The sequence below is a fragment of the Phalangium opilio genome, unplaced genomic scaffold, assembly GCF_054372755.1.
Source record: "Phalangium opilio isolate 3A_F unplaced genomic scaffold, DU_Popi_V2 ptg000011l_1, whole genome shotgun sequence".
NCBI lineage: Eukaryota > Metazoa > Arthropoda > Arachnida > Opiliones > Phalangiidae > Phalangium > Phalangium opilio.
In genome coordinates this window covers 159,483-178,650 of record NW_028324147.1, presented here as the reverse complement: position 1 = coordinate 178,650, position 19,168 = coordinate 159,483, and the positions used below count along the sequence as shown (strand labels likewise).

The following is a 19,168-nucleotide window of genomic DNA, read 5'->3' as shown; positions in this document are numbered from 1 at the left end:
AGAGATATTTATCGAAAAATAAATAATGCCATTTGCCGTTTCCCGGTGAAACGAAAGTTCCCTTAAAATTGCATTAAACGCATCCATGTCTAAATGAATATTACTCCATGTTTTCAGTTGCGAGCAACCAATGAAAAAACGGCAAAAAAAAGAGTGAATCATATCCTAATAAATAAATTGGAAAATAATTTGGGTCTATTTGTTAGAAGGTGAACTTGAAAGCTAATTAAGAAGCCTAAAATTAACAAGATAAATCAGCAGCCAGCGGTGTCAACTATGACAGACTGTCTGTCACACAATTGACAATCGCTGATAAAGACGGGGAGCTGACCAAAAGGGTAGAGGGAGGGGGGGGGGTCCGCCTATAGTATTTGAGCGGCTTGCCCAACCCAAAAATAACACTATAATAGTTGGGAAAATATGAGTGGCAAATATACATGATTAATGCCTTGGCAATCATATATGCAAAAGTAATATTCCGTGCCGGATATCCATAAAGCGTGCAATTTCGCGACTGCACTCTCTCTCCTCTCGTAGCTACTAGGGATAGCACCTGTTGGCGATCTCACGTTCGGACACATTACTATACGAGTTTAGGACCGTACTCTTTCGAATCAATTTATTTAAAACGTCCGGGCGCTGCCTCAGCTACGGCCCGGCTAATAACAGAATCTATAAAAGATCGTGACTGACCAAATAAGCGGTGTCAAACGAGGGGCGCAAATAACGCCTTCCACAGCCATGGATAGGGCAGAAGTCAGCCTAGAGACACTAGTGGCACCACTGTAAGCTGGTGACTACCATTACTCAACTTTAAAACTGCAGATTTTAAATGCTTTCTCAAGTTATTTAAAAAAAATTACGTCACAGTCGCTCAGAGAAAGAGATCACGGAAATTTGTGAAACTTTATGCTACATTAAACGAGGTTCTAAAAGAGATAGTGCATGCGAACGATTCGCGTATGTTATAGGTCTCTTTTTTGTTGCGACAATTAGGGCCCGAGTAATTAAGCAAAACTAATTGGTTTGTATTCGTTCCACGGAGTTACTTGCACGCGACGTTGTAGGCTCGTAACTCCGGCCGATTCTATAACTTAAGAGATACCAGCAGCTTACAACAAACAGGGACCCGAGTTTGGACCAACGACAACATCAAAATTTTAGGGAGATAACGGAAAGACTAGTACGGAGATGACCCTGAAAAAGAAGGAATTCTAAATAACTAACACCCCTCATTCTCCCCCGTTTCTTTAAGTATTGATTCGTTCGTATTCTCCGTGGAGCGGCGGCCACTGGTCAGCGGGGAAAAAGCGGGGGTGTGGAAGGGACAAGAGCTAGAAGGGTCCCGGTCATTTCGTGGTCATCTCTCGAGTAAAGCGAGCGCCCGACGAGAGACAGAGAGAGAGCCAAGAACTAAATTCAAGTCGCGTCTTCAAGAAACTTGTTGAAGCATTTAAGTTGAGAAAGATAAGGATGGCCGAGAGGGGGTCGGCTTTACAATGGGGGAATGTTGGTGTGACGCCGACGTGAAATCTACGTGTCCTCGTCATTCTTTAAGCCGTAATTCTAAATGAGTAACAAAGTGGAGAAAATGCGACGGGGCATCTACGGCATGGAGAGTCTGCGAAAGACAACGTGGGCTTCGACCCATCGCAAGATCAAGATCGTCGTTTGCTCGACGTGTTTCTTCATCTGCATGTACCAATTGGTCGAATTCTTAATCGTCTACTTTGCCTTCCCCACCTCAGTCGACGCCGAAGTCCTCACCGACAGGAACACCGAAGTTCCGGCCATCACCATTTGTTACAATAACGAGTGAGTATGACCAGACACCCCCCTCCCCCCTCCCACCCTCTCCCTCCCTCAATCTTAAGTTGGACGCTGGGCAGTTAACCATGACGTCATAAGACTCATTCAACAAAATAGGTACAATTTGGAAATTTACTGGGCAGTGCGCTAAAAATATCCTCTTTTTGAACTAATTTATTTCCTAAAGAAACGTTTCTCCTCAAAAAGGACCAGATATTATACAAAAACACGAGTTTCACTTCGCAGTCCTTGGTCTGGTGACACTTTTTCAAACCCACAAAGGGGGGCCAGAAATTAGAAATTATTATTACGTGTATTGCAGTTTGAAATTAAATTAAGTTTAATCGATATGCGAAATTTGCTTTTAATCGCGTAGTTCAAACGATTGTTATGATTAGACATTTTTCCAACAAAAACGGGTATAAACGCGGCGGCGTTTCTAAAAATCTCTGGTCAGAATTGTCGCCCGTCTATCGGTTAGTTACAATCATATACTTAATATACTACGCGATTAACGTAAATAACGACTAGGGTAGGGATGGCCTCCATTTTTCAAGATGGCAGCGGATTACAAAAATATTTCTTAATGATCATCTACTAGTTAAGTATAACGTCCCTGCCAAATTTCAACTTCCTATGTAAAGCGGTTCGGTCTGGGCGTTAAATTATAAGTCACTCATAATTATATATAATTGTGGATGGAGCTAAAAAGGAAGTGTTACGTAATCCTTCCGCATTCCCAAAAAGGTCGGCGTGCTTCTATTGCGTCTGTTTCCGGTACCTCTTTTCCGCATTCTTGGGGGAAACCCTCCGTTGGTATGTAGTATCTGCACTGTTAAAGCGGCATCTTTGAAGTTGGCAGCTGGGAAACCCCTGCCACCGCGCTTGCGCCCAGACTTCAAAGCTCAAAGGTGCCGCCGCGCGTGCGCCTTCCCTTCCGAATACCGGGGAATCCTCGTGCGTGGAGTATATATTTGGAAACATTGTTAGTTGACCGTAAAACCCTATAAGGAGTTGATGATTTAGGCCTTCGCCTTAGAGACAAGTTTAACGGGAATTTTTCAAAATAACAGTATTTTATTTTTTTTCTTAATAAAAATAATAAATTTTTATCGTAATGGTGGAATTCATACTATTACTATCATTATTATATTGCCCTGCCTTTGCCTGTACTAAATAAGTGTTCCGTTCCACCCTGAAAAATGTAAATGCTAAAAGCTCATTAAATTGTATTTGTTCGCCTTAATTATTTGACACGGATAACTTTTTACTAGAACAATTTCGTACGTGAAAATCTAAGCTCAATTATCTCGAAACTCCGCCGCGTTTATACCCGTCTTTCTTGTAAAATTTCGAATCATAACGAATGTTTGAACTACGCGATAAAAACCAAATTTCCCATATCGATTAAACTTAATTTCAAACTGCAATACACGTCATAATAATTTCTAATTTCTGCCCCCCCCTTTCTTTGTGGGTTTGAAAAAGTGTCGCCAAGTATCGCGTATACTATAAACGCAGTTTTTTAAGGACTGCGAACCGAAACTAGTTAAAACTTTTTGGCGGAGTGAGACGTCTATGCTTGGCCGCGCTTGACCATGGGGTTATAGGTTAATCGTGGACGAACAATATAGGGTAAAACCTTCTCCCCAAAGCAATCCATATTCGGCCAGAGAAAAATCCATAATAAACGTTTCAAAATAATTGAGATTAAATAAATAAACAAACAATGGAAAGTCTTTCAAGCGCTACTCGACAATTCACGCAAAGTATAAAATCGAATATTTCAAGCAATCAAGTTGAGAGAGGGGGCGGGGCGTTCATGGGGACTCCCTAAAAATGGATGTCCTCAAATAGAAACCCTAGAAATAACTTCCTTCCAAGGGTGCATGCCATTTTAAACCCGCTTTCTCTTCTTTTTATTCGCAGTTTGCTGTACAAAATTCTATGCCAAACTAAATCAAACTCTTACTGCGACCTACACGTAAGTTCAATCCTTTTCTTTTCTTCATATTAAACCTTCAAATGAAAGCCCCTTCACGCGGTACCACCCCAATCTACTAAGCTTCTAGAGCCCGTTTGAACTTATCCGAGCTAAAACCTACTTCTTTCAAATGTAGTAGCGTAAGTTAATAAGATATGTTCCTTCCATAAGTATGACGCTACCTATACTTCGTAATGCTAGAGACAGCTCGAGCTATAGTTCGAGAACGACGGAAGTCCTACACTCGGTGGTTAATTTTGCATGCAGGACCAAGTTCCATCTAGGTCCTATTTAGTCTGAATTAGGTACTAAGCCCAAATTTGACAGCAGCGCCTCACCAGGGGCATCCCTCGCTTTACCCTGAATCTATGACTATACCTCACTCACTTCGTGACAAGCTAAAGTTTCAAAGTTACCAGTGACAAACTTATGGATGGAACATATCTTAGGAACTTATGGTAGTATAGAATATCGACTGGACAAACGTATAAATTCGCAAATTTTCTCGTCTATGAAAAAACAGAACGATTACGTATCGTTTTCTTTGAATTTCCAGGGGATTGTTGTATTGTAGTAATGGGGTTGCATTTTAACTTGTAAAATATGGATGGGCTGTCGCGAGTGGCATGATCGAACTGGTGTCCTTTCGAACACCGCCGAATATCGATTAGGCGCATTACAATAGAGATGATAGGGGTCTCCTTTAAAAGCTTAACCCTCTTCCGCCCTCTCACCCCCCACCACCCCCTCCAGGTAAACAATATCCTCGTTTATCGGATCCCGATAGAAAGGGCTTCTCCAATGACGTCAGAATGATCAAGGTGGCATAAATAACAGGTGTTACATTTCCCACAAACTGCGTGCCGCCTCACCTACCTATTCAACCCCCCCCCCCAAGGATTCCTTTGGTTAGGACGGGGGACGCTCGTGGGGTGGGGTGGGAGAGACAGGTGTGTGTCTCTCGGACCATTACTCGGTCCAAGAGGCGAGGATCAATTTCATTGGTCGAGAAGGATCGCCTCCTTCGAAATTGACCTTGAAGGTCCTATCTTAAATGAATCAAACCCCCGTTAGGCCGATTCTTCCCCCCCCCGTGGGAACACGATTACGACGGAAGCCTTTTATGTCTCGTTTCCCCCCCAGAGTATGAGCAACTTCGAGAACCAGGCGTACGTGGTGACGCGAGACGAGGCCAGGGTCAAGATGATCAAAGAGTGCAAATTCCGTTACATGAACAACAGCGATGACGTCTTGACACCCGAGGAATGTCAAAGGTACCAGCTCAACCCCCCCACCCTTACCAGCTCAACCCCTTACGAAATGAATTAAAAGACGCCATTTGCTTTTTGCAGCGCTTGGGTTTTTAACGGTCAGGAACCGTGCGTCGTCATAAACGTAGACTGGGGTAACAATTCCTTGCGAAACAAAAGTAGCTACGCTGGTACGCAACCCCCCCTCTCTCACTCGACCTTTAACCCCAAAAATTAAGTTTAATCGTTCTTTGCATGGGCAGAATTCATGTACAGCGTGGATACGTTCGTGGAACAACCTCAAAACCAGCGCATCCAAGGAATGGACATCTTCCTCCACAGTCCCCAAGTCTACCCTACCAGAGAAATCCGCTCCTTTTTCATTTCGCCCAACGCCCTCTACAAGGCTTCCTTCAAAAAGGTAAGCAACCCCGACACCCGACCCCTTCGAGGCGAGATACGTCTCCCCCTATAGCTAATGTGAAATTGGTCACACCCAGACTATCGTCAATCGCTTAGAAAGACCCTACAAGACCAACTGTTTTAATTACTCCAAAATCTCAGAGTTCAATGACATTGAAAACAACTTTGAAGTCAGTCAGGAGGTAAGACACGCCCCCCCCCCCAATATTATTATTATTTTAAGCGACAACTGAAATGGCGCCATGTTCTTGTTAAAGGCCTGCTATCACAGTTGTCTTCTGACCTACTTAAACTCGAGTTGCGGTTGCATTCCAACGACCAACGCCTTTCACGAGGGTTACTACGCCTGCAACCGATCGGAAAAGCGTAAGATTAGCCATTAGCGGCGTCTCCTTCCATTACATTCGTTTAATGGTTCGTTACTTTAATGGCCACTTAACAGAAACGTGTCAACCGTTACTAAAGGATGGTTTGACGGAGCGGGACGAAATCTGTAAAGATCGATGTCCGATCGGATGCCAGTCAGTTCATTCATTTGCTGGACGCGTCTCGCGCTCCTAACTGATACCATTTTTTCCCTTCTTTTCGCAGCACGGAATATTACGAATACAGCATCACGAAACTGTACGATTTTGCCAAGTACGTTCTGGTACGACGTACCAGCGCCTAACCACGCCACTAATTTCTCTTTCTTCATGACTAGACGCGAATCTGACAGGCTCAGAATCGCCGAGGTTTATCACGAACTGCGAGGAAACGTCGTGGTCATTTTTAATCACAAACCACAAATTTCGGTAAATATACCCTAATTTTCCTACTCCCTCCCCTCATTTAAGACGGCGCTAATGATCATAATAATGATATCTATCTACAGCCAGTAGAAATCTTTTCAAATATCGGTAAGTTCTCAGGCCTAGTATTGATTTGACAGGGGTGGCGTTTGAGCGGTCCTTTATTTAACAGGAGGATACCTGGGAATTTGGCTGGGAATGTCAGTTCCTTTGCTATACGACATGTTCGTCCGTTTATTGGTGGACCTCTACAAACATTACGTCAAGAGGAAAACCCCGCCCTCTTCCTCGACCACCAACAATAGGGAAATGAGGGTCATCTCGACGTCCATCATGACGCGACAACTGCGCTCTAACCACGCCCCCTCTTCGAGACATAGTCCCGTCAGGGTCAATTAGGATCAACTATACTATTATAATTAAACGTGTAATCTACGATAGATCAATAAAGATGTTTCTTTTTGTACCAAAATCAAACGGCTAAAGCTTCCTTCTCGACATAACGAGCAATTTGCCATTGTTTTCCCAAACACCGATTAACTTAATTGGATATACCAGTACCTTAATTAATAAGCCATCTATATATAAAGACGGAAATGGTCATTAAAGAGACGTAACTGTAAGCTAGTCGACCATGAGCTCTTTGGAAGGCGCGACCTATCAGAAAGTAACTCTCAGCTGGGAGAAGCTCGGAGTTTCCATTCGAACAAAGAAAGCCTCCAAGAACTTCCTGCAGAATTTCAATGTTTTTGCCCGCGAAACCACCGTTGAAATCATCAAAGATGGTACGCGACAGTCAGGGAGGGAAGGAGGGACACCTTGGGGTACCTGGAAAACTTAGGCGTACTTGGCTTTGATAGTTACAGGTTGGGCTCAAGCTGGTGAAATGTTGGCGATCATGGGCGCCAGTGGAACGGGAAAAAGCACCATGTTAAACGCCTTAACGGGACGCTTCGTCAAAAACCTGAAGACTGAGGGTACCATCTTGGTGAACGGGACGCCATTTCTCCCGAAAGATATCTCCAAAGTCAGCGCCTACGTTCCCCAGTTTCAATCTTTCATAGGATGTTTGACCGTCACGGAACATTTGTACTTCGTGGTCAGACAGACATTAATCTTATACTATTCAATATTTATCGCTTTTCTCTCAGTCCAGGCTAAAACTACCATCCCGCAATTACGAAGACGGACAGCGAAAGAAAGTCGTCGATCAAATCATTTCCGAAGTAAGTTACCAAGTCCTTTTTCTTGGATCAGAACAAAAACCGAGTTTCTACCGCGCAGATGCACTTGGAAAAGTGTCGAGATAACTTTATCAGTTTGCCGCGTCGAAACCAACGCATTTCCGGTGGGGAAATGAAAAGACTAGCGCTGGCCTCGCAAGTACCGATAAATCTAGCTTCGCGCTCATGTCTCCGAGACAATTAACGTTTTCTATTCGTTAGATTTTAAACGAGGCGCCGTTGTTGGTTTGCGACGAGCCGACGAGTGGTCTGGACCATTATTTGGCCGCCGAAGTCGTCGGGGTCTTGAGGAATTTGGCCGATAAGGGGAAAACGGTCATTTGCACCATCCACCAACCTTCCTCATCCTCATTCGGCAAATTCGACAGGGTTCTCTTACTTTCCCAAGGACGCCTGGCCTTTTTCGGACAACCCCGTGACGCTCTGATCTTTTTTAAAAGGTAAAATCGACGGCAAATCAACAATTGGTCGAAAATTGTCGAACCCCTCGACCCCTTTACAGTTTAGGATTTTCATGTCCGGATAATTTCAACCCGGCCGACTTCTTCGTCAGATTATTGGCAATTCAACCCGGACAGGTGGCGCTATGCCAAGATAGAGTTCGGGTAAGCCAAGTCCATCAAGGCCAAACTTTACTTGTTGAATTATAATTCTATTCCTCAGATGATCCAGAGCGAGTTCCGGAAAAGCCCTTACGCTTTAGCGTGTCAGCCGACATTTCCCGAAAGATCCGGTGAGAATCCATCAGTTCAGATGACGGTTAGCTCAGTTCATTACGACGATAGTTGTACGCTTCTAAACGCTTCTACTCTTCTCGAGTACAGAGAATCGGAGATAAAGGGGCCGAATGGCGGGCAATCTTGTCTCAGCAGATGACCGCTCTCCTGTGGAGGAGTTTCTTGGTGGGTCGACGCAAATTCAGGAATATGATTGGACTGGAAGCCACGTCTTGGGTTAGCGCCTTAACCAGCTTGCCCATTAACTAATTGACTAAGGGTTCGCTGTTTGGCAGACCGTGACGCTGTGCGCGTCGGCCCTGTTCTGGAACCCGGGAATAGGAGTCTCCTTCCGGGCCAAAGAGGCCGTGGATCTATGCGGGGCGCTCGTTTTCTTCGTCAACTTCTTCAACGCTCTCAACATGAACAGAGAAGTTTTCGTAATCTTGAATAGTTTCCATTTTAATAGCTGCCGGTGGTTCTTACGTTTTTAAGGCTGGCTACGCTTTTTTCAGAGCTTAATGACGGAGTTTCCACCGATTTTCCAAGAGAACCGAGCCGGAATGTACTCCTGTTTCGCCTACGTCACCACCAAACTAGTCTCCGAGGTGATAAACAGATAGAGTCGCTCGCCGCTAAGCTAACGACTTATCGCCTTCCTTCCATTCGGAACAGATGCCCTTGGACGTGGCCAGTACTTTTCTTCACAGCCTGATCTTTTACTGGAGTGTCGGTAGACGAGAATCCATCGTGGCTTTACAACAGCCAACTTCATCTTTATATATTAAAAAAGGTCTATTTCTATGTAGGATTGTACCAGAGTGGGTCAGCCTTCGCTATCTTCCTCCTAATTATGATACTGAGTGCTATTTGCTCGAAAACTATGGGTAATGAATGAAATAGGCAAGACCATGGCCTCGGACGTAATCTGGCTGAAGGAATTAATATTTCGGATATAGGTTTCCTGTTCGTTTGTTTGATCGATTCGTGGGTCATTCTGAGGGCCATCGTCCCCCCCATCATGCTTTCCTTTAACCTAATGAGCGGCTACTTCATTAACACAAAGTAACCGAGTTCTTCACCATGACGTGATGAAAGGCTAACATTGGCATTTCAGAGACGTCAATTGGATAGTGTCCCTGTTCAGGGACATTTCATTCATGCATTACTCTATGGAAGCTTTCATGGCCAATCAATGGAGGAATATCCCTTTCATCGGTATGTTATCCTTACGCAATTTGTGGGATGGCTAATTAACTCTCTCTCTATCTCTCTCTCTCTCTCTAGAATGTTCCGGGGCGATTAATAACGAGGAGGCGACGTGTTTCGAGTCGGGAAAGGCCCTATTGGATTATTACGGCTTCTCCCAGGCAACTATCATTTATTTAGGCGAATAACATATCCTTAATAAGTCTCTGTTTTGGACAACAGGAGAATATCTGGCGGGACTGCGCCGTACTGGGCTTGATGAGCCTGATCCTCTACACGATTGCCAGTCTGGTCTTGTACGTTCGTTTGAGGAAAAACAAGAATTAGCACTCATTCTATTTTCAAGCGTATACCGCTACAATTTGGATTCTCGAACGATATTAAAATTATGAAATAAATATCAACGTCAACTGTCATTTGAAAATAAAACGGGGTTTTCAGAGCGAGTAAACGAGTTTTAAGCTAACGCGGATGTCCCGAACTGCTGCTGGAGACCAGCAGTTGCCTCTTCCGCGTTATAACGTTTCCGCTAGCTAACCAAATCTAGACTGACAAATCAAAACAAAAATATGGTAGGTGGTTGAGCCCGCGAATTATTCTTCTTAAGTCAATTTGATAGGAGGGCTTCAACGACAGAGATATTTCGCAGAATCCTAAAACTCTGACAAATTAATTGGAAAACCAAAAGTTTACGCCAGTAGAGGTAAAAAAGAATATTTTACAGTTGCAGCTGTTTTAGAACTAGCGATTTAACGATCAACAACGCGACAACAAACTTCCTACCACTACACTGTTAATCGGGTGTCGCACGGCTCGCTACTTTACAGAAATTGCCAACGTTTCATTCGTCGTTACATATCTAGACGAGAAAAATGGATTCCGGCACCGGCAGTACCGTCTTAACTTGGAATCACTTAAAGGCCGACGTCCAAATTCCAGGAAATTCCCAGACGATCATTTTGGACGACGGTAAGTATAGGCGCCATTTGCCCACGAAAGAGTCTCGTCACCTATCATCTCGAACCGTTTCTTTTAGTGTCCGGAGAAGCTTACGCCGGTCAACTATTGGCGATTATGGGGGCCAGCGGCGCCGGCAAAACCACTCTCTTGAACATTCTAACGGGAGTCAAAACGAGTAGCGTCAGATACTCGGGCCGTATCGAAATAAACGGTCAATTGGTCAGTCGGGAGGAACTCCGGAGGAAGACGGCTTACGTCAGACAATTCGAGGATTATTATCCGTGCTTAACGGTCAGGGAACACCTACAATTCTACGTAAGCGTAACTCTTTGAAATGCCGACCCGGCCTAACACTCATCGCCGCGTCATCGCTTTTAAATAGGCCGAACTGAAATTGGGCGGAGAACTAAGTGGACAACAGATTGCGAAAAAGGTGGAAAATTTGATTGACGAGGTAAAGAAAATTGCCACGAAAATTGCCGCTTCTGGCAAATGAATAACGGGGGGGGGGGCTTCTTCTTTTCGCGTAGTTGCAACTTGCAAACTGCGCCTCAAACTACGTGGGAATTCCCGGCGCCATGAAAACGCTCTCGGGCGGAGAGTACAAGAGATTGGTTTTGGCTTCCGAAGTAAGGACAAGATCTCACCCCTTCTTTCAACTAGAGGGGAAAATAATAGGGGTCGCCTTTTTATTTAGATTCTGTCCGATGTCTCAGTGATAAATTGCGACGAACCAACGACGGGATTGGACAGTCACATGGCGGAAGAAGTCGTCAAAGCCTTACGTTTGACAGCCGACCGCGGGAGGGTGGTCATCTGCACCATTCACCAACCGTCCTCGCGCGTCTTCTCCCTCTTCGACCGCCTGATGTTGCTGAGTGACGGACGAGTGGCTTACAACGGAAACAGAGAGGACGCCACGGCCTTCTTCAACTCGTCAGTATCCTCGCCCCCCCCCCACACTAACATTATTGTCCATCTATGGCGTCTCTTCTAAGACCTTATTTACCGTTCAGGTTGGAATTGACGCAACCCGCCAACATCAACCCGGCCGATTTCTTTATTCGGACACTGGCCGTCAAACCCGGATACGAAGAAGCGTGTCGCGCTCGAAACAGAGTACAAAACACGTCCCCCCCATTGACTAATGTGTATGTATGATAAAAACTATTTTTTTTCAGATGATATGTCAACGCTTTCGAAACGTCCAACCCTCCGCGAGAATTATTCCCAAGACAACAAAGGTAATAATAAGATTGGCACACGCAACCCTTTAAGTTTTTAATTCTTACCTGAACGTCATTAACCGCGACAGGACGTGGACGCCGGTGACAAGGAAAAAGGGTGGTAAGCTGGAACCTTATTGGAGACCTAAAGAACACCGAGGACTAATAGCTTAATTTTATCGTAGGAAAGGCGAGGGAGCGTCGATTGTCGCGCAAATGCGACTGCTAATGTGGAGAAGTCTCATCATGAAATGGAGAACCGAAAGGAGCTGGCTCAGTACCTTGGCCACTCAATTGGTTGAGTAGCGTCGTAGTTTTGGAAGCCAAAGCTCATTCGCTTAAATGGGCGTTCCCTTTCAATACAGATCGTGACCGTCATCTACGTGACGATATACTGGCAACAGGAGGCGAGTGACGTCGGCGCCACCAACACCAACAACGGCCTCTTCATGTTATTACTGGGATTGTCTTTCTTTTACTTGATACACGAAGCTCTGGTCAGAAGAATTGGCGAGCGACCAAAGAGACAATAGTAAAGTGACCCTAACGTTCTTTCTTTCTTTCTCTCTCTCTCGGCGTTAGGGTTTGTCGATAAATCAAAGGTTAACGTTCAAGGAACGCAACCAAAACTTGTACGGGACGGTCGTCTTCCTATTCAGTTCGTTTTTCAGTTGGGTAAGACGCCGCCAGCGACCAAAGTAAATTGCCACGAGGCTCCAATTCAATTCTAATCCCATTAATATTTAGGTAATTTGGTACACGCTTCCCTTACTCTTAAATATCAATATTATTTATTGGTGTATCGGTAAGTTAAAATATAATTAGCGCCCACGCTAATTATAATAATAATAATTAACGCTGGCCGCTTCGTTAGGTTTGCCAGCGTCAGTCGTCGTCTACTTTAAAGTTCTACTCCTAATCTATTTGTCAGTTATAGCCTCCTTGTGTTTCGGTAAGTTGACAGAAGGACAAGCGGCGCCAAGGACATTGGTCAGCTTTAGTTTTAATTAGGTTAGGAGCGCGATTCAGCGCCTTAAAAGTAATATTTGGGCCTAATTTGGCAGCCATTTTGTATGTTCCGCTCATAAATAACTTTTACTTGATGACGCAATTCTCCAATATCCTCTTGAGTTTGCTAATCATTCCCAGTGGATTCTGGGTCAACGTCAGGTAATTATATACGGCTAAGGTCGAAGGTCGAAGAGTTCAGGGGGTTGAATTGTTAATGGGGGGGGGTATTCTTGGTACAGGACCATTCCGACTTATTTCAAGTGGATAAAAGAAATCTCTTGGTTCTCGTATCTATTGGACAACGTCTATACGAGCGTATGGAAGGATTTCGGACCCTTGGGTAAACTCGAAACGATAGTGGTCATATATATTAAAGGAACTGCAAAGAAGGCATTTGAAATACGTCACAGACATCACGTGACGCCAAAATACAAAGACTCCTCATGCGGTGGAACTAGTTAACGTCTAGTCCTTGGTTTTTCGCGAGATTGCAGTAGGACAACCCATTCCGTCAAGTGGTAGCGTTCGAAATAAAACGAACTAAGTTTCTTTGAACCACGCCTCTCCTCGGTCACGTGGTGCCCCTGACGTATTTCCCCACCCACCCGCCCTTCTTCACAGTCCCTTTAATAATCAGTGTCTCTAAAAAAACTATGATTTCCGTTTTGAAGAATGCAAACAACCATCGAGCGACGGAAGTTGCGCCGACACCGGAATCAAGTTACTGAAAACAATCGGATTTGAAAAGGTCAGGCGCCCCCTGCCCCCCCCCCCCAGCTCCGCGTTGTCTTCATTCATTTTGTATTGCAGGACAATTTCGGGTACGACGTGGCCTTCCTCGTTCTATTATCCCTGATTTACATTATTTTGGGCAACATTCTCTTCAACATTCGCGCCAGACTCTTCAAAGAATAACCCCTGACCCCCCTGACCCCGAAAACAGTCAAAAGAAAGGCAGTGGCGGCCCCACGTTACTCTTTTAATAATGTTCCATCGCTAAGAATAATAAATATATTTTTAATCGTAAGCGTTGGCTTTGTGCTTCGGTAGAAAAGTAAAATCCTCCGGAACGGGACCCAGCAACATTTCGCTGAAACGAGTCAACAAAGACGCCGTTGCAAAGCGTCAGAAATACCATCTCAAGACGCGCGAGAGACGGGGACCGGGGACGGGGGAAAGGACCAGCAACACAACAACCAGGGGAAACATTGTCACGTTGACGACAAAATAAATGAGTGCCCAGGATAGTTCGGACTATTGGAATTTGGATTGCTGGAGATGGTGGTGGTTGGGGGGGGGGAAAGGTTGCGGGCTTGAGGAATGGCGCCAACCATTTGGCCAGCTAAAATAAATAGTACAGGGGCGAGAGGAGAGCGTGTCCCCTCAACCAATCTCGGGTTAAACGGACAAATAAAAACGAGGCTATATTAAGGAAGGCGTGTTCGTGCGTGCGTGTCAAGGGAAAAGCGCCATCAAGTTACTAAGCGCGCCAAGAAAGTAAGGGAGAGAGGGGGAGGGGCGTTACCTGATCTTGATCCAATCGGAGCAGCTGGGGCTGGCCATCAACGTTTCCAAATGGTCCCGTCCGCAAAAGGGTGGTGGTCGCTCGTTGATCTTCTGAGGAACTCTTTCCAGAACGCCAACCGGGATGTAACTAAACGTAATAAAACAGAAACAGTCAAGCTCCCCCCCCCGGAAAGAAACGACGTCATTAAATAAAGAGAGAGAGGGAATTACCGGTAGAGAAAGGACAACCACTCTAGTAGAAATCGTCGACTTCTTTCGACACCCTGTCATTGAAAAGAGAAATTGTAACGTCGCCATTCCGTTGTTGGTCAGAGAGAGAGAGATTGCATCCGAATGAACTCACTTCGTTATCGGAACCCCAAAGTTCCAAGCCGTAATTGGTGTATTTCTTGAGGATTTCAAATCGTTCTTGGGAGGAAATGTCCCAATGACGTTGCTCTTTGATTTCCGTGAAAATCCAGGGTTTGACGAGGGCCCCTCTGGCGATCATGACGCCCGAGACGGCCGAATTCTCTCGGCGCCGCTGATTGTAGTCCTCGAAGGACAAGACGTCGCCGCCGCCAAACAAGGGAATGGGTTTGGCCGCTTCCGCGCACTTCCCGATGTAATTCCAATCGGCCTCTTTCGTGTAACGCTGCTCTCGCGAACGACCGTGCAACTGTTTGGATTAGAAAGGGGCCGGGTTAAGAGGCGGTGGCGGCATTAAGGCGGGGGGGGGGGGGGAAATACGCACGGCGATCATGGCCACTCTGTCCCCCCAAGAACGGATTTTAGCGATGAGGGCGTCGGCGATATTCTTGTTGTTGCGAATGCCCGTCCTCATCTTCAGGGTCAAGGGCGTGTCCATGACGGAGCTCATCCCGTAAACGATGTCCTCCAGTTTCTTGGCGCGCCCCATCAGTCCGCAGCCGGCTCCTTTTTGAAAGACCAAGTCGATGGGACAGCCCATATTGACGTCCACAAAGTCCACCGTCACGTTCTCGTTCAACAATTGGGCGCACCTGGTCATGACGTCGGCGTGCGCTCCGCAGATTTGGACGCCGAAGACTTTTTCCGAGTGGTGTCTCTTCAAGAGGGCCCATTCCGACGGCTGTCCTTGCAAGAGATTGACGCACATGGCCATTTCTCCGCAGGTGATGTCCGCCCCGTATTCCACGCATATCCTTCGAAACGGGAGGTTCCCCACCGTCGTCAGAGGGGCGCAGTACAACTTGTCGTCAAAGTCGACTTTCTTCTTTTCGCGACTTCTCAATTTGACCAGTCCCTCGTCGGTCAAAGCTCCCATCAGCGGCATGGCCCCTCCCCCCTTCCCTTCGCCCGAGTTTAATTTGCCAATTTCTTTCAAGACGTCGTCGGATTTTTTAAAGTCGTAGTTTCGTTTGCGCAGGGCCACTCGAACCTCTTGACTCAAATTGTTCAGCGTGGACGCAAAGTCCCTGGTTTTATCTCGCAGCGCGTCATTGGTGACGTTTTTCTTCTCGCTAAAATGACTAGCTCCGAAACGGCATTGAAAACTATAAGGGCAATAACCGAATGTCTCGAAAACGTAGCATTTCTCTCCGATATCGGGCGGACGTCGAGAAAGAAACTTCTCAACGTCGTGACTGAAACAACAAGTTTGGCCGTAAGGACAACCCGTCTCCGACATAATTCCCAGGCAGATTTTCTCATTTTTGGCCACTCTAGGGGCCCTGGGCCTTTTCTTGTTCTGGCCCTTGAGTTTCTTGCGGGGTGGCCCATCCTCCCCCCGGCGCTCCTCCCCCTCCCCAGCGTCATCTTTGGAGACGAATTCCAGGTTCAGTTCGCGAACGCGCTCTTTCGCTAAGAACCTGTCGAAACAAAATACTCCGACTCTTTTCCTCATTCTTAGATTATATCCAACAGGGTTCGTACAAAATTTACGAAATGAAATTCCCCGACGTGTCGTAAATATATGAAAACCAATCGAAATTCACTCGAATCACTTTTGCACGAGTTGCCGCTACTGTTATTCTTGTTTTACTATATTTTACCCTTCATATTATTGGTTAAGTTAGGTTGGGTCGTGTTAAGTTAGGTCGGACCGTCGGGTCACGTTAGGTTGGGTTGGGTTAAGTTAAGTTAAGTTGGGTTGGGTTAAGTTAAGTTAAGTTGGGTTGGGTTAAGTTAAGTTAAGTTAAGTTGGGTTGGGTTAAGTTAGGCTGGGTTGGGTTAAGTTAAGTTGGGTTGGGTTAAGTTAAGTTAAGTTGGGTTGGGTTAACTTAAGTTAAGTTGGGTTGGGTTAAGTTAAGTTGGGTTGGGTTAAGTTAAGTTAAGTTGGGTTGAGTTGGGTTGGGTTAAGTTAGGTTAAGTTGGGTTGGGTTGAGTTGGGTTGGGTTAAGTTAAGTTGGGTTGGATTAAGTTGGGTTGGGTTGAGTTGGGTTGGGTTAAGTTAAGTTGGGTTGGATTAAGTTGGGTTATATTATTAGATACCTTATTTTATGGTATTTGGTGGCTAGGAAGAAGGAAGTGGTCGGGTGGTGTTTATGGTCATAAAAATATGGATTAAAATAGTTTCCGCTTCGACTTAAATATAATTAACCCCCAAGAAATGATATTTATTGGAAAAGCTGTATTTTCAAGGTGCGAGCTAATTAAAGTAAAGTTTTTCCTAAAAATCAGCCAACTATTTCGTTGTAAGTAAATCATAAATAATCAGAGCGAAGAAGCTCCGCGAATTTGGTCTAACCCGCTCAGACAACAATGTCCAGACTTTCAATTTCCCTCCAATATATTTTTCTTTCCCCGACATTTCCCGGACCCCTTTTTAGATCCATTTTCAATTTACCTGACTTTTCCAGGAATTCCAGGTCGTGTACGAACCCTGTGACTAAAGGCGCTCCACTTACTCTTCTTTTATTTGAGCAACGCCGCCGGCGCTACTACGGCTACTACCAGGAGAAGCCGCCATGCTTTCAAATCTTAAGCCTAATTTCCCACTACTCCGATACAAAGGCTTAACGAAAATCGCGATTAAAATTAAACTCGGTGATAGTATTTAAACTTTTAACCCGTTTAAAACCTCGCGAATTACGTCTTCGGCCTTGAGAGGGGTTTATTTACCGTATTTAAACAGTGCACTAGCTGTTAATCGAACAAACTAACTCGATACCGAATCCAAGCTACTCTCCCATTGATTCAGATTCAGTTCAGTTCAGTGATGGTCAAAGTCAAACCCTGAACCGTCAAAATAAAAGGTTCATGGTCAAATAGAGCGTCGCCTCCTGGATGCTGGATCACGTCACGCGACTGGCGAACGCCCTTCCCTGTGGCAACGTCACCCTTAAAGGCATTGCCCGATATTACTACGTCATCTATACTATAATAAATTAACCGCATTGGGATTAATTAAAAACGTTACTTCCAAATTTATAATTGCGTAACTTATTGCGGCTAATTAAGATAAATTTTATCGCGCAATCAAAATAATTAAAAATCGTAGTTTTAAATTTCATATAATATTGAAGCTTGCACCGTATAGATGTCGCCACACTATTAACGCGGCGGCTTTTTTCAATTTCAGATTTCTGTCATTTTTACCAATTTTTATTTTCAATTTTCAAACATACTTAAATGTAATTTATGGCTTAAGTTAAACTGTATAAACTAAACAGAGGCCGAAAAATCCGAAAACGTTGGTTTTGAGTTCGTAGAACGGACAGGTTTGGAACTGTAGACCCCCGAACTTGTAACCTTCAAAGTGAAATTATGTCAAATTCTATAAAGAATTTTGAAAATGTCTCTTCCTTATTTTGTAGATAATTTGACGCGGATCGCGTTCGTAGTTTGAGACCTATCTTGCAAATTAGATTATTGTTAATTATTTTTGACACTAATTAGTACCATTATTACGGAGGAAACCCCATTTCTGGAGAAGTTTGTAAAAATTTAAAAATAGTGGCAAATTCAATTTTTGACTTTTTTCCCATAAAATCCTATCAAAGTTGAGGATGTTAGGCCACTGGGGGTTAAAACTCAAAGAGTTCTTTTCATTTTGACACTATAATAATTGCACACCGTCATTAAAAAGCGACTTAATATGTAAAACTTAGTTTTCAAACTTACGTTGATTTCTTAATCTTGTTCAATTGCAGAAATCCATTTGCACAAATTCTACCTCTCCATCCCAATTTTTTTCCTGAAAATACCGATGCACTGCCACTAAACTCCTTTCTCTTCGTCACAGTGGGTAGACTCCAAGGGGATCAAAACTCAGGGATACTTGTCCTGGAATAAGACAGGAGAGATAGTGGGGCTTGAGTTATGAGCCTTTAAAGTTCAGTGTCAAAAATCATAAATAACATGATAACTATAAATGAGACGATAGCAGTTTTAGTATGGTTGGATGGGGCATCCCCGTATTTCTACTAGAAACAGAGTTACGAGCCTGCAAAGTTTATTTTCAAAAATCAAAAGTAACCTTCTAACAAAAAGTGAGACAAAAAATAAGTTGACGACGATATTGAGGTAGCCTCAAGTTTAAAGTATCCTTGTATGGGGAGCAAAGAGTACTATAACATATCCAAAGGAGATCCCCGTATCTCTAATAGAACGAGAGTTATGAGCCTACAAAGTTCAGTGCTAAAATCATAAGTAACATAGCAAATAAAGGTGAGAAGATACCATACGTTGACGAACATTTTGCTTAATATCTCGGCCCCTGTTTGTCGTAGCCCTATGTTCTTGGTATGGTTGGATGGGGGACAAATTGGACTATAACATACTCAGAGGACATCCCCCTATGTCTATTAGAACCAGAGTTACGAGCCTCCAAAATTGGGTCAAACGCTTTTCCTATGGAGGGGTTGTTCGTTTACGTTTTGCTTAATTACTTGGCCCCTGTTTGTCGTAGCCCTAAGTTTATAGTATGGTTGGATGGGGGACAAATTGATCTATAACATACTCAAAGGACATCCCCGTATCTCTACTAGAACCAGAGTTACGAGCCTCCAAAATTGGGTCAAACGCTTTTCCTATGGAGGGGTTGTTCGTTTACGTTT

General features: G+C 44.5%; 4 protein-coding genes across 11 annotated transcripts in view; 3 read left to right on the top strand and 1 right to left on the bottom strand.

Annotated features, from left to right (window-relative positions):
* Window positions 1-168: 168 nt before the first annotated feature.
* LOC149709607 (epithelial sodium channel subunit beta-like) lies at window positions 169-6,723 on the top strand. Of its 2 annotated transcripts, none has more exons than XM_089856256.1 (12): window positions 169-1,815; window positions 3,739-3,793; window positions 4,937-5,067; window positions 5,146-5,234; window positions 5,307-5,464; window positions 5,544-5,648; window positions 5,724-5,832; window positions 5,909-5,987; window positions 6,058-6,090; window positions 6,170-6,260; window positions 6,341-6,365; window positions 6,430-6,723. In XM_089856256.1, the coding sequence occupies exons 1-12, from the start codon at window positions 1,571-1,573 to the stop codon at window positions 6,654-6,656; spliced, it is 1,347 nt and encodes a 448-aa protein (XP_089712382.1). In that variant the 5' UTR covers window positions 169-1,570; the 3' UTR covers window positions 6,657-6,723. The 2 variants fall into 2 exon arrangements, with proteins under 2 accessions (XP_089712382.1, XP_089712372.1); XM_089856246.1 differs by having other exon boundaries at window positions 170-1,815; window positions 6,058-6,105.
* A 585-nt stretch (window positions 6,724-7,308) lies between these two features.
* On the top strand, window positions 7,309-9,620 carry LOC149709606 (protein white-like). Its single transcript, XM_089856267.1, has 14 exons — window positions 7,309-7,356; window positions 7,409-7,483; window positions 7,542-7,640; window positions 7,703-7,941; window positions 8,004-8,106; window positions 8,165-8,260; window positions 8,326-8,454; window positions 8,514-8,657; window positions 8,733-8,825; window positions 8,893-8,950; window positions 9,027-9,104; window positions 9,177-9,282; window positions 9,335-9,435; window positions 9,505-9,620. The coding sequence occupies exons 3-14, from the start codon at window positions 7,542-7,544 to the stop codon at window positions 9,612-9,614; spliced, it is 1,356 nt and encodes a 451-aa protein (XP_089712393.1). The 5' UTR covers window positions 7,309-7,356; window positions 7,409-7,483; the 3' UTR covers window positions 9,615-9,620.
* Window positions 9,621-9,678: 58 nt separating this feature from the next.
* On the top strand, window positions 9,679-13,564 carry LOC149709605 (protein white-like). The gene is made up of 17 exons (XM_089856153.1): window positions 9,679-10,395; window positions 10,463-10,701; window positions 10,769-10,840; window positions 10,917-11,015; window positions 11,084-11,322; window positions 11,403-11,505; window positions 11,568-11,630; window positions 11,702-11,733; window positions 11,798-11,909; window positions 11,978-12,109; window positions 12,195-12,287; window positions 12,360-12,417; window positions 12,487-12,564; window positions 12,677-12,782; window positions 12,863-12,963; window positions 13,295-13,371; window positions 13,434-13,564. The coding sequence occupies exons 1-17, from the start codon at window positions 10,299-10,301 to the stop codon at window positions 13,536-13,538; spliced, it is 1,806 nt and encodes a 601-aa protein (XP_089712279.1). The 5' UTR covers window positions 9,679-10,298; the 3' UTR covers window positions 13,539-13,564.
* Window positions 13,565-13,576: 12 nt separating this feature from the next.
* Window positions 13,577-19,168, bottom strand: part of Dus3 (Dihydrouridine synthase 3) — a 121,557-nt gene continuing 115,965 nt past the window's right edge. For 5 of the 7 annotated variants that reach the window (XM_089856174.1, XM_089856162.1, XM_089856168.1 and 2 more), the window contains 7 exons: window positions 18,234-18,395; window positions 17,018-18,168; window positions 14,884-15,979; window positions 14,494-14,808; window positions 14,361-14,413; window positions 14,149-14,277; window positions 13,577-13,713 (listed from right to left, as the gene is read on the bottom strand). In XM_089856174.1, the coding sequence (XP_089712300.1) occupies window positions 13,641-13,713; window positions 14,149-14,277; window positions 14,361-14,413; window positions 14,494-14,808; window positions 14,884-15,979; window positions 17,018-17,079 (1,728 nt within the window). In that variant the 5' untranslated portion in view covers window positions 17,080-18,168; window positions 18,234-18,395 and the 3' untranslated portion in view covers window positions 13,577-13,640. The remainder of the gene's footprint in view (window positions 13,714-14,148; window positions 14,278-14,360; window positions 14,414-14,493; window positions 14,809-14,883; window positions 15,980-17,017; window positions 18,169-18,233; window positions 18,396-19,168) is intronic. The other 2 variants (XM_089856194.1, XM_089856199.1) reach the window with 2 other exon arrangements.

Coding starts and splice junctions, on each gene's coding strand:
- LOC149709605 (XM_089856153.1), top strand. CDS start 10,299: ATGGATTCCGGCACCGGCAGTACCGTCTTAACTTGGAATCACTTAAAG. Junction 11,506..11,567: donor CGTGTCGCGCTCGAAACAGA/GTACAAAACACG, acceptor ATTTTTTTTCAG/ATGATATGTCAACGCTTTCG. Junction 12,418..12,486: donor TATTATTTATTGGTGTATCG/GTAAGTTAAAAT, acceptor CCGCTTCGTTAG/GTTTGCCAGCGTCAGTCGTC.
- LOC149709607 (XM_089856246.1), top strand. CDS start 1,571: ATGAGTAACAAAGTGGAGAAAATGCGACGGGGCATCTACGGCATGGAG. Junction 5,068..5,145: donor ACACCCGAGGAATGTCAAAG/GTACCAGCTCAA, acceptor TGCTTTTTGCAG/CGCTTGGGTTTTTAACGGTC. Junction 5,988..6,057: donor CGATGTCCGATCGGATGCCA/GTCAGTTCATTC, acceptor TTCTTTTCGCAG/CACGGAATATTACGAATACA.
- LOC149709606 (XM_089856267.1), top strand. CDS start 7,542: ATGCACTTGGAAAAGTGTCGAGATAACTTTATCAGTTTGCCGCGTCGA. Junction 8,658..8,732: donor ACATGAACAGAGAAGTTTTC/GTAATCTTGAAT, acceptor CGCTTTTTTCAG/AGCTTAATGACGGAGTTTCC. Junction 9,105..9,176: donor TATTTGCTCGAAAACTATGG/GTAATGAATGAA, acceptor TTTCGGATATAG/GTTTCCTGTTCGTTTGTTTG.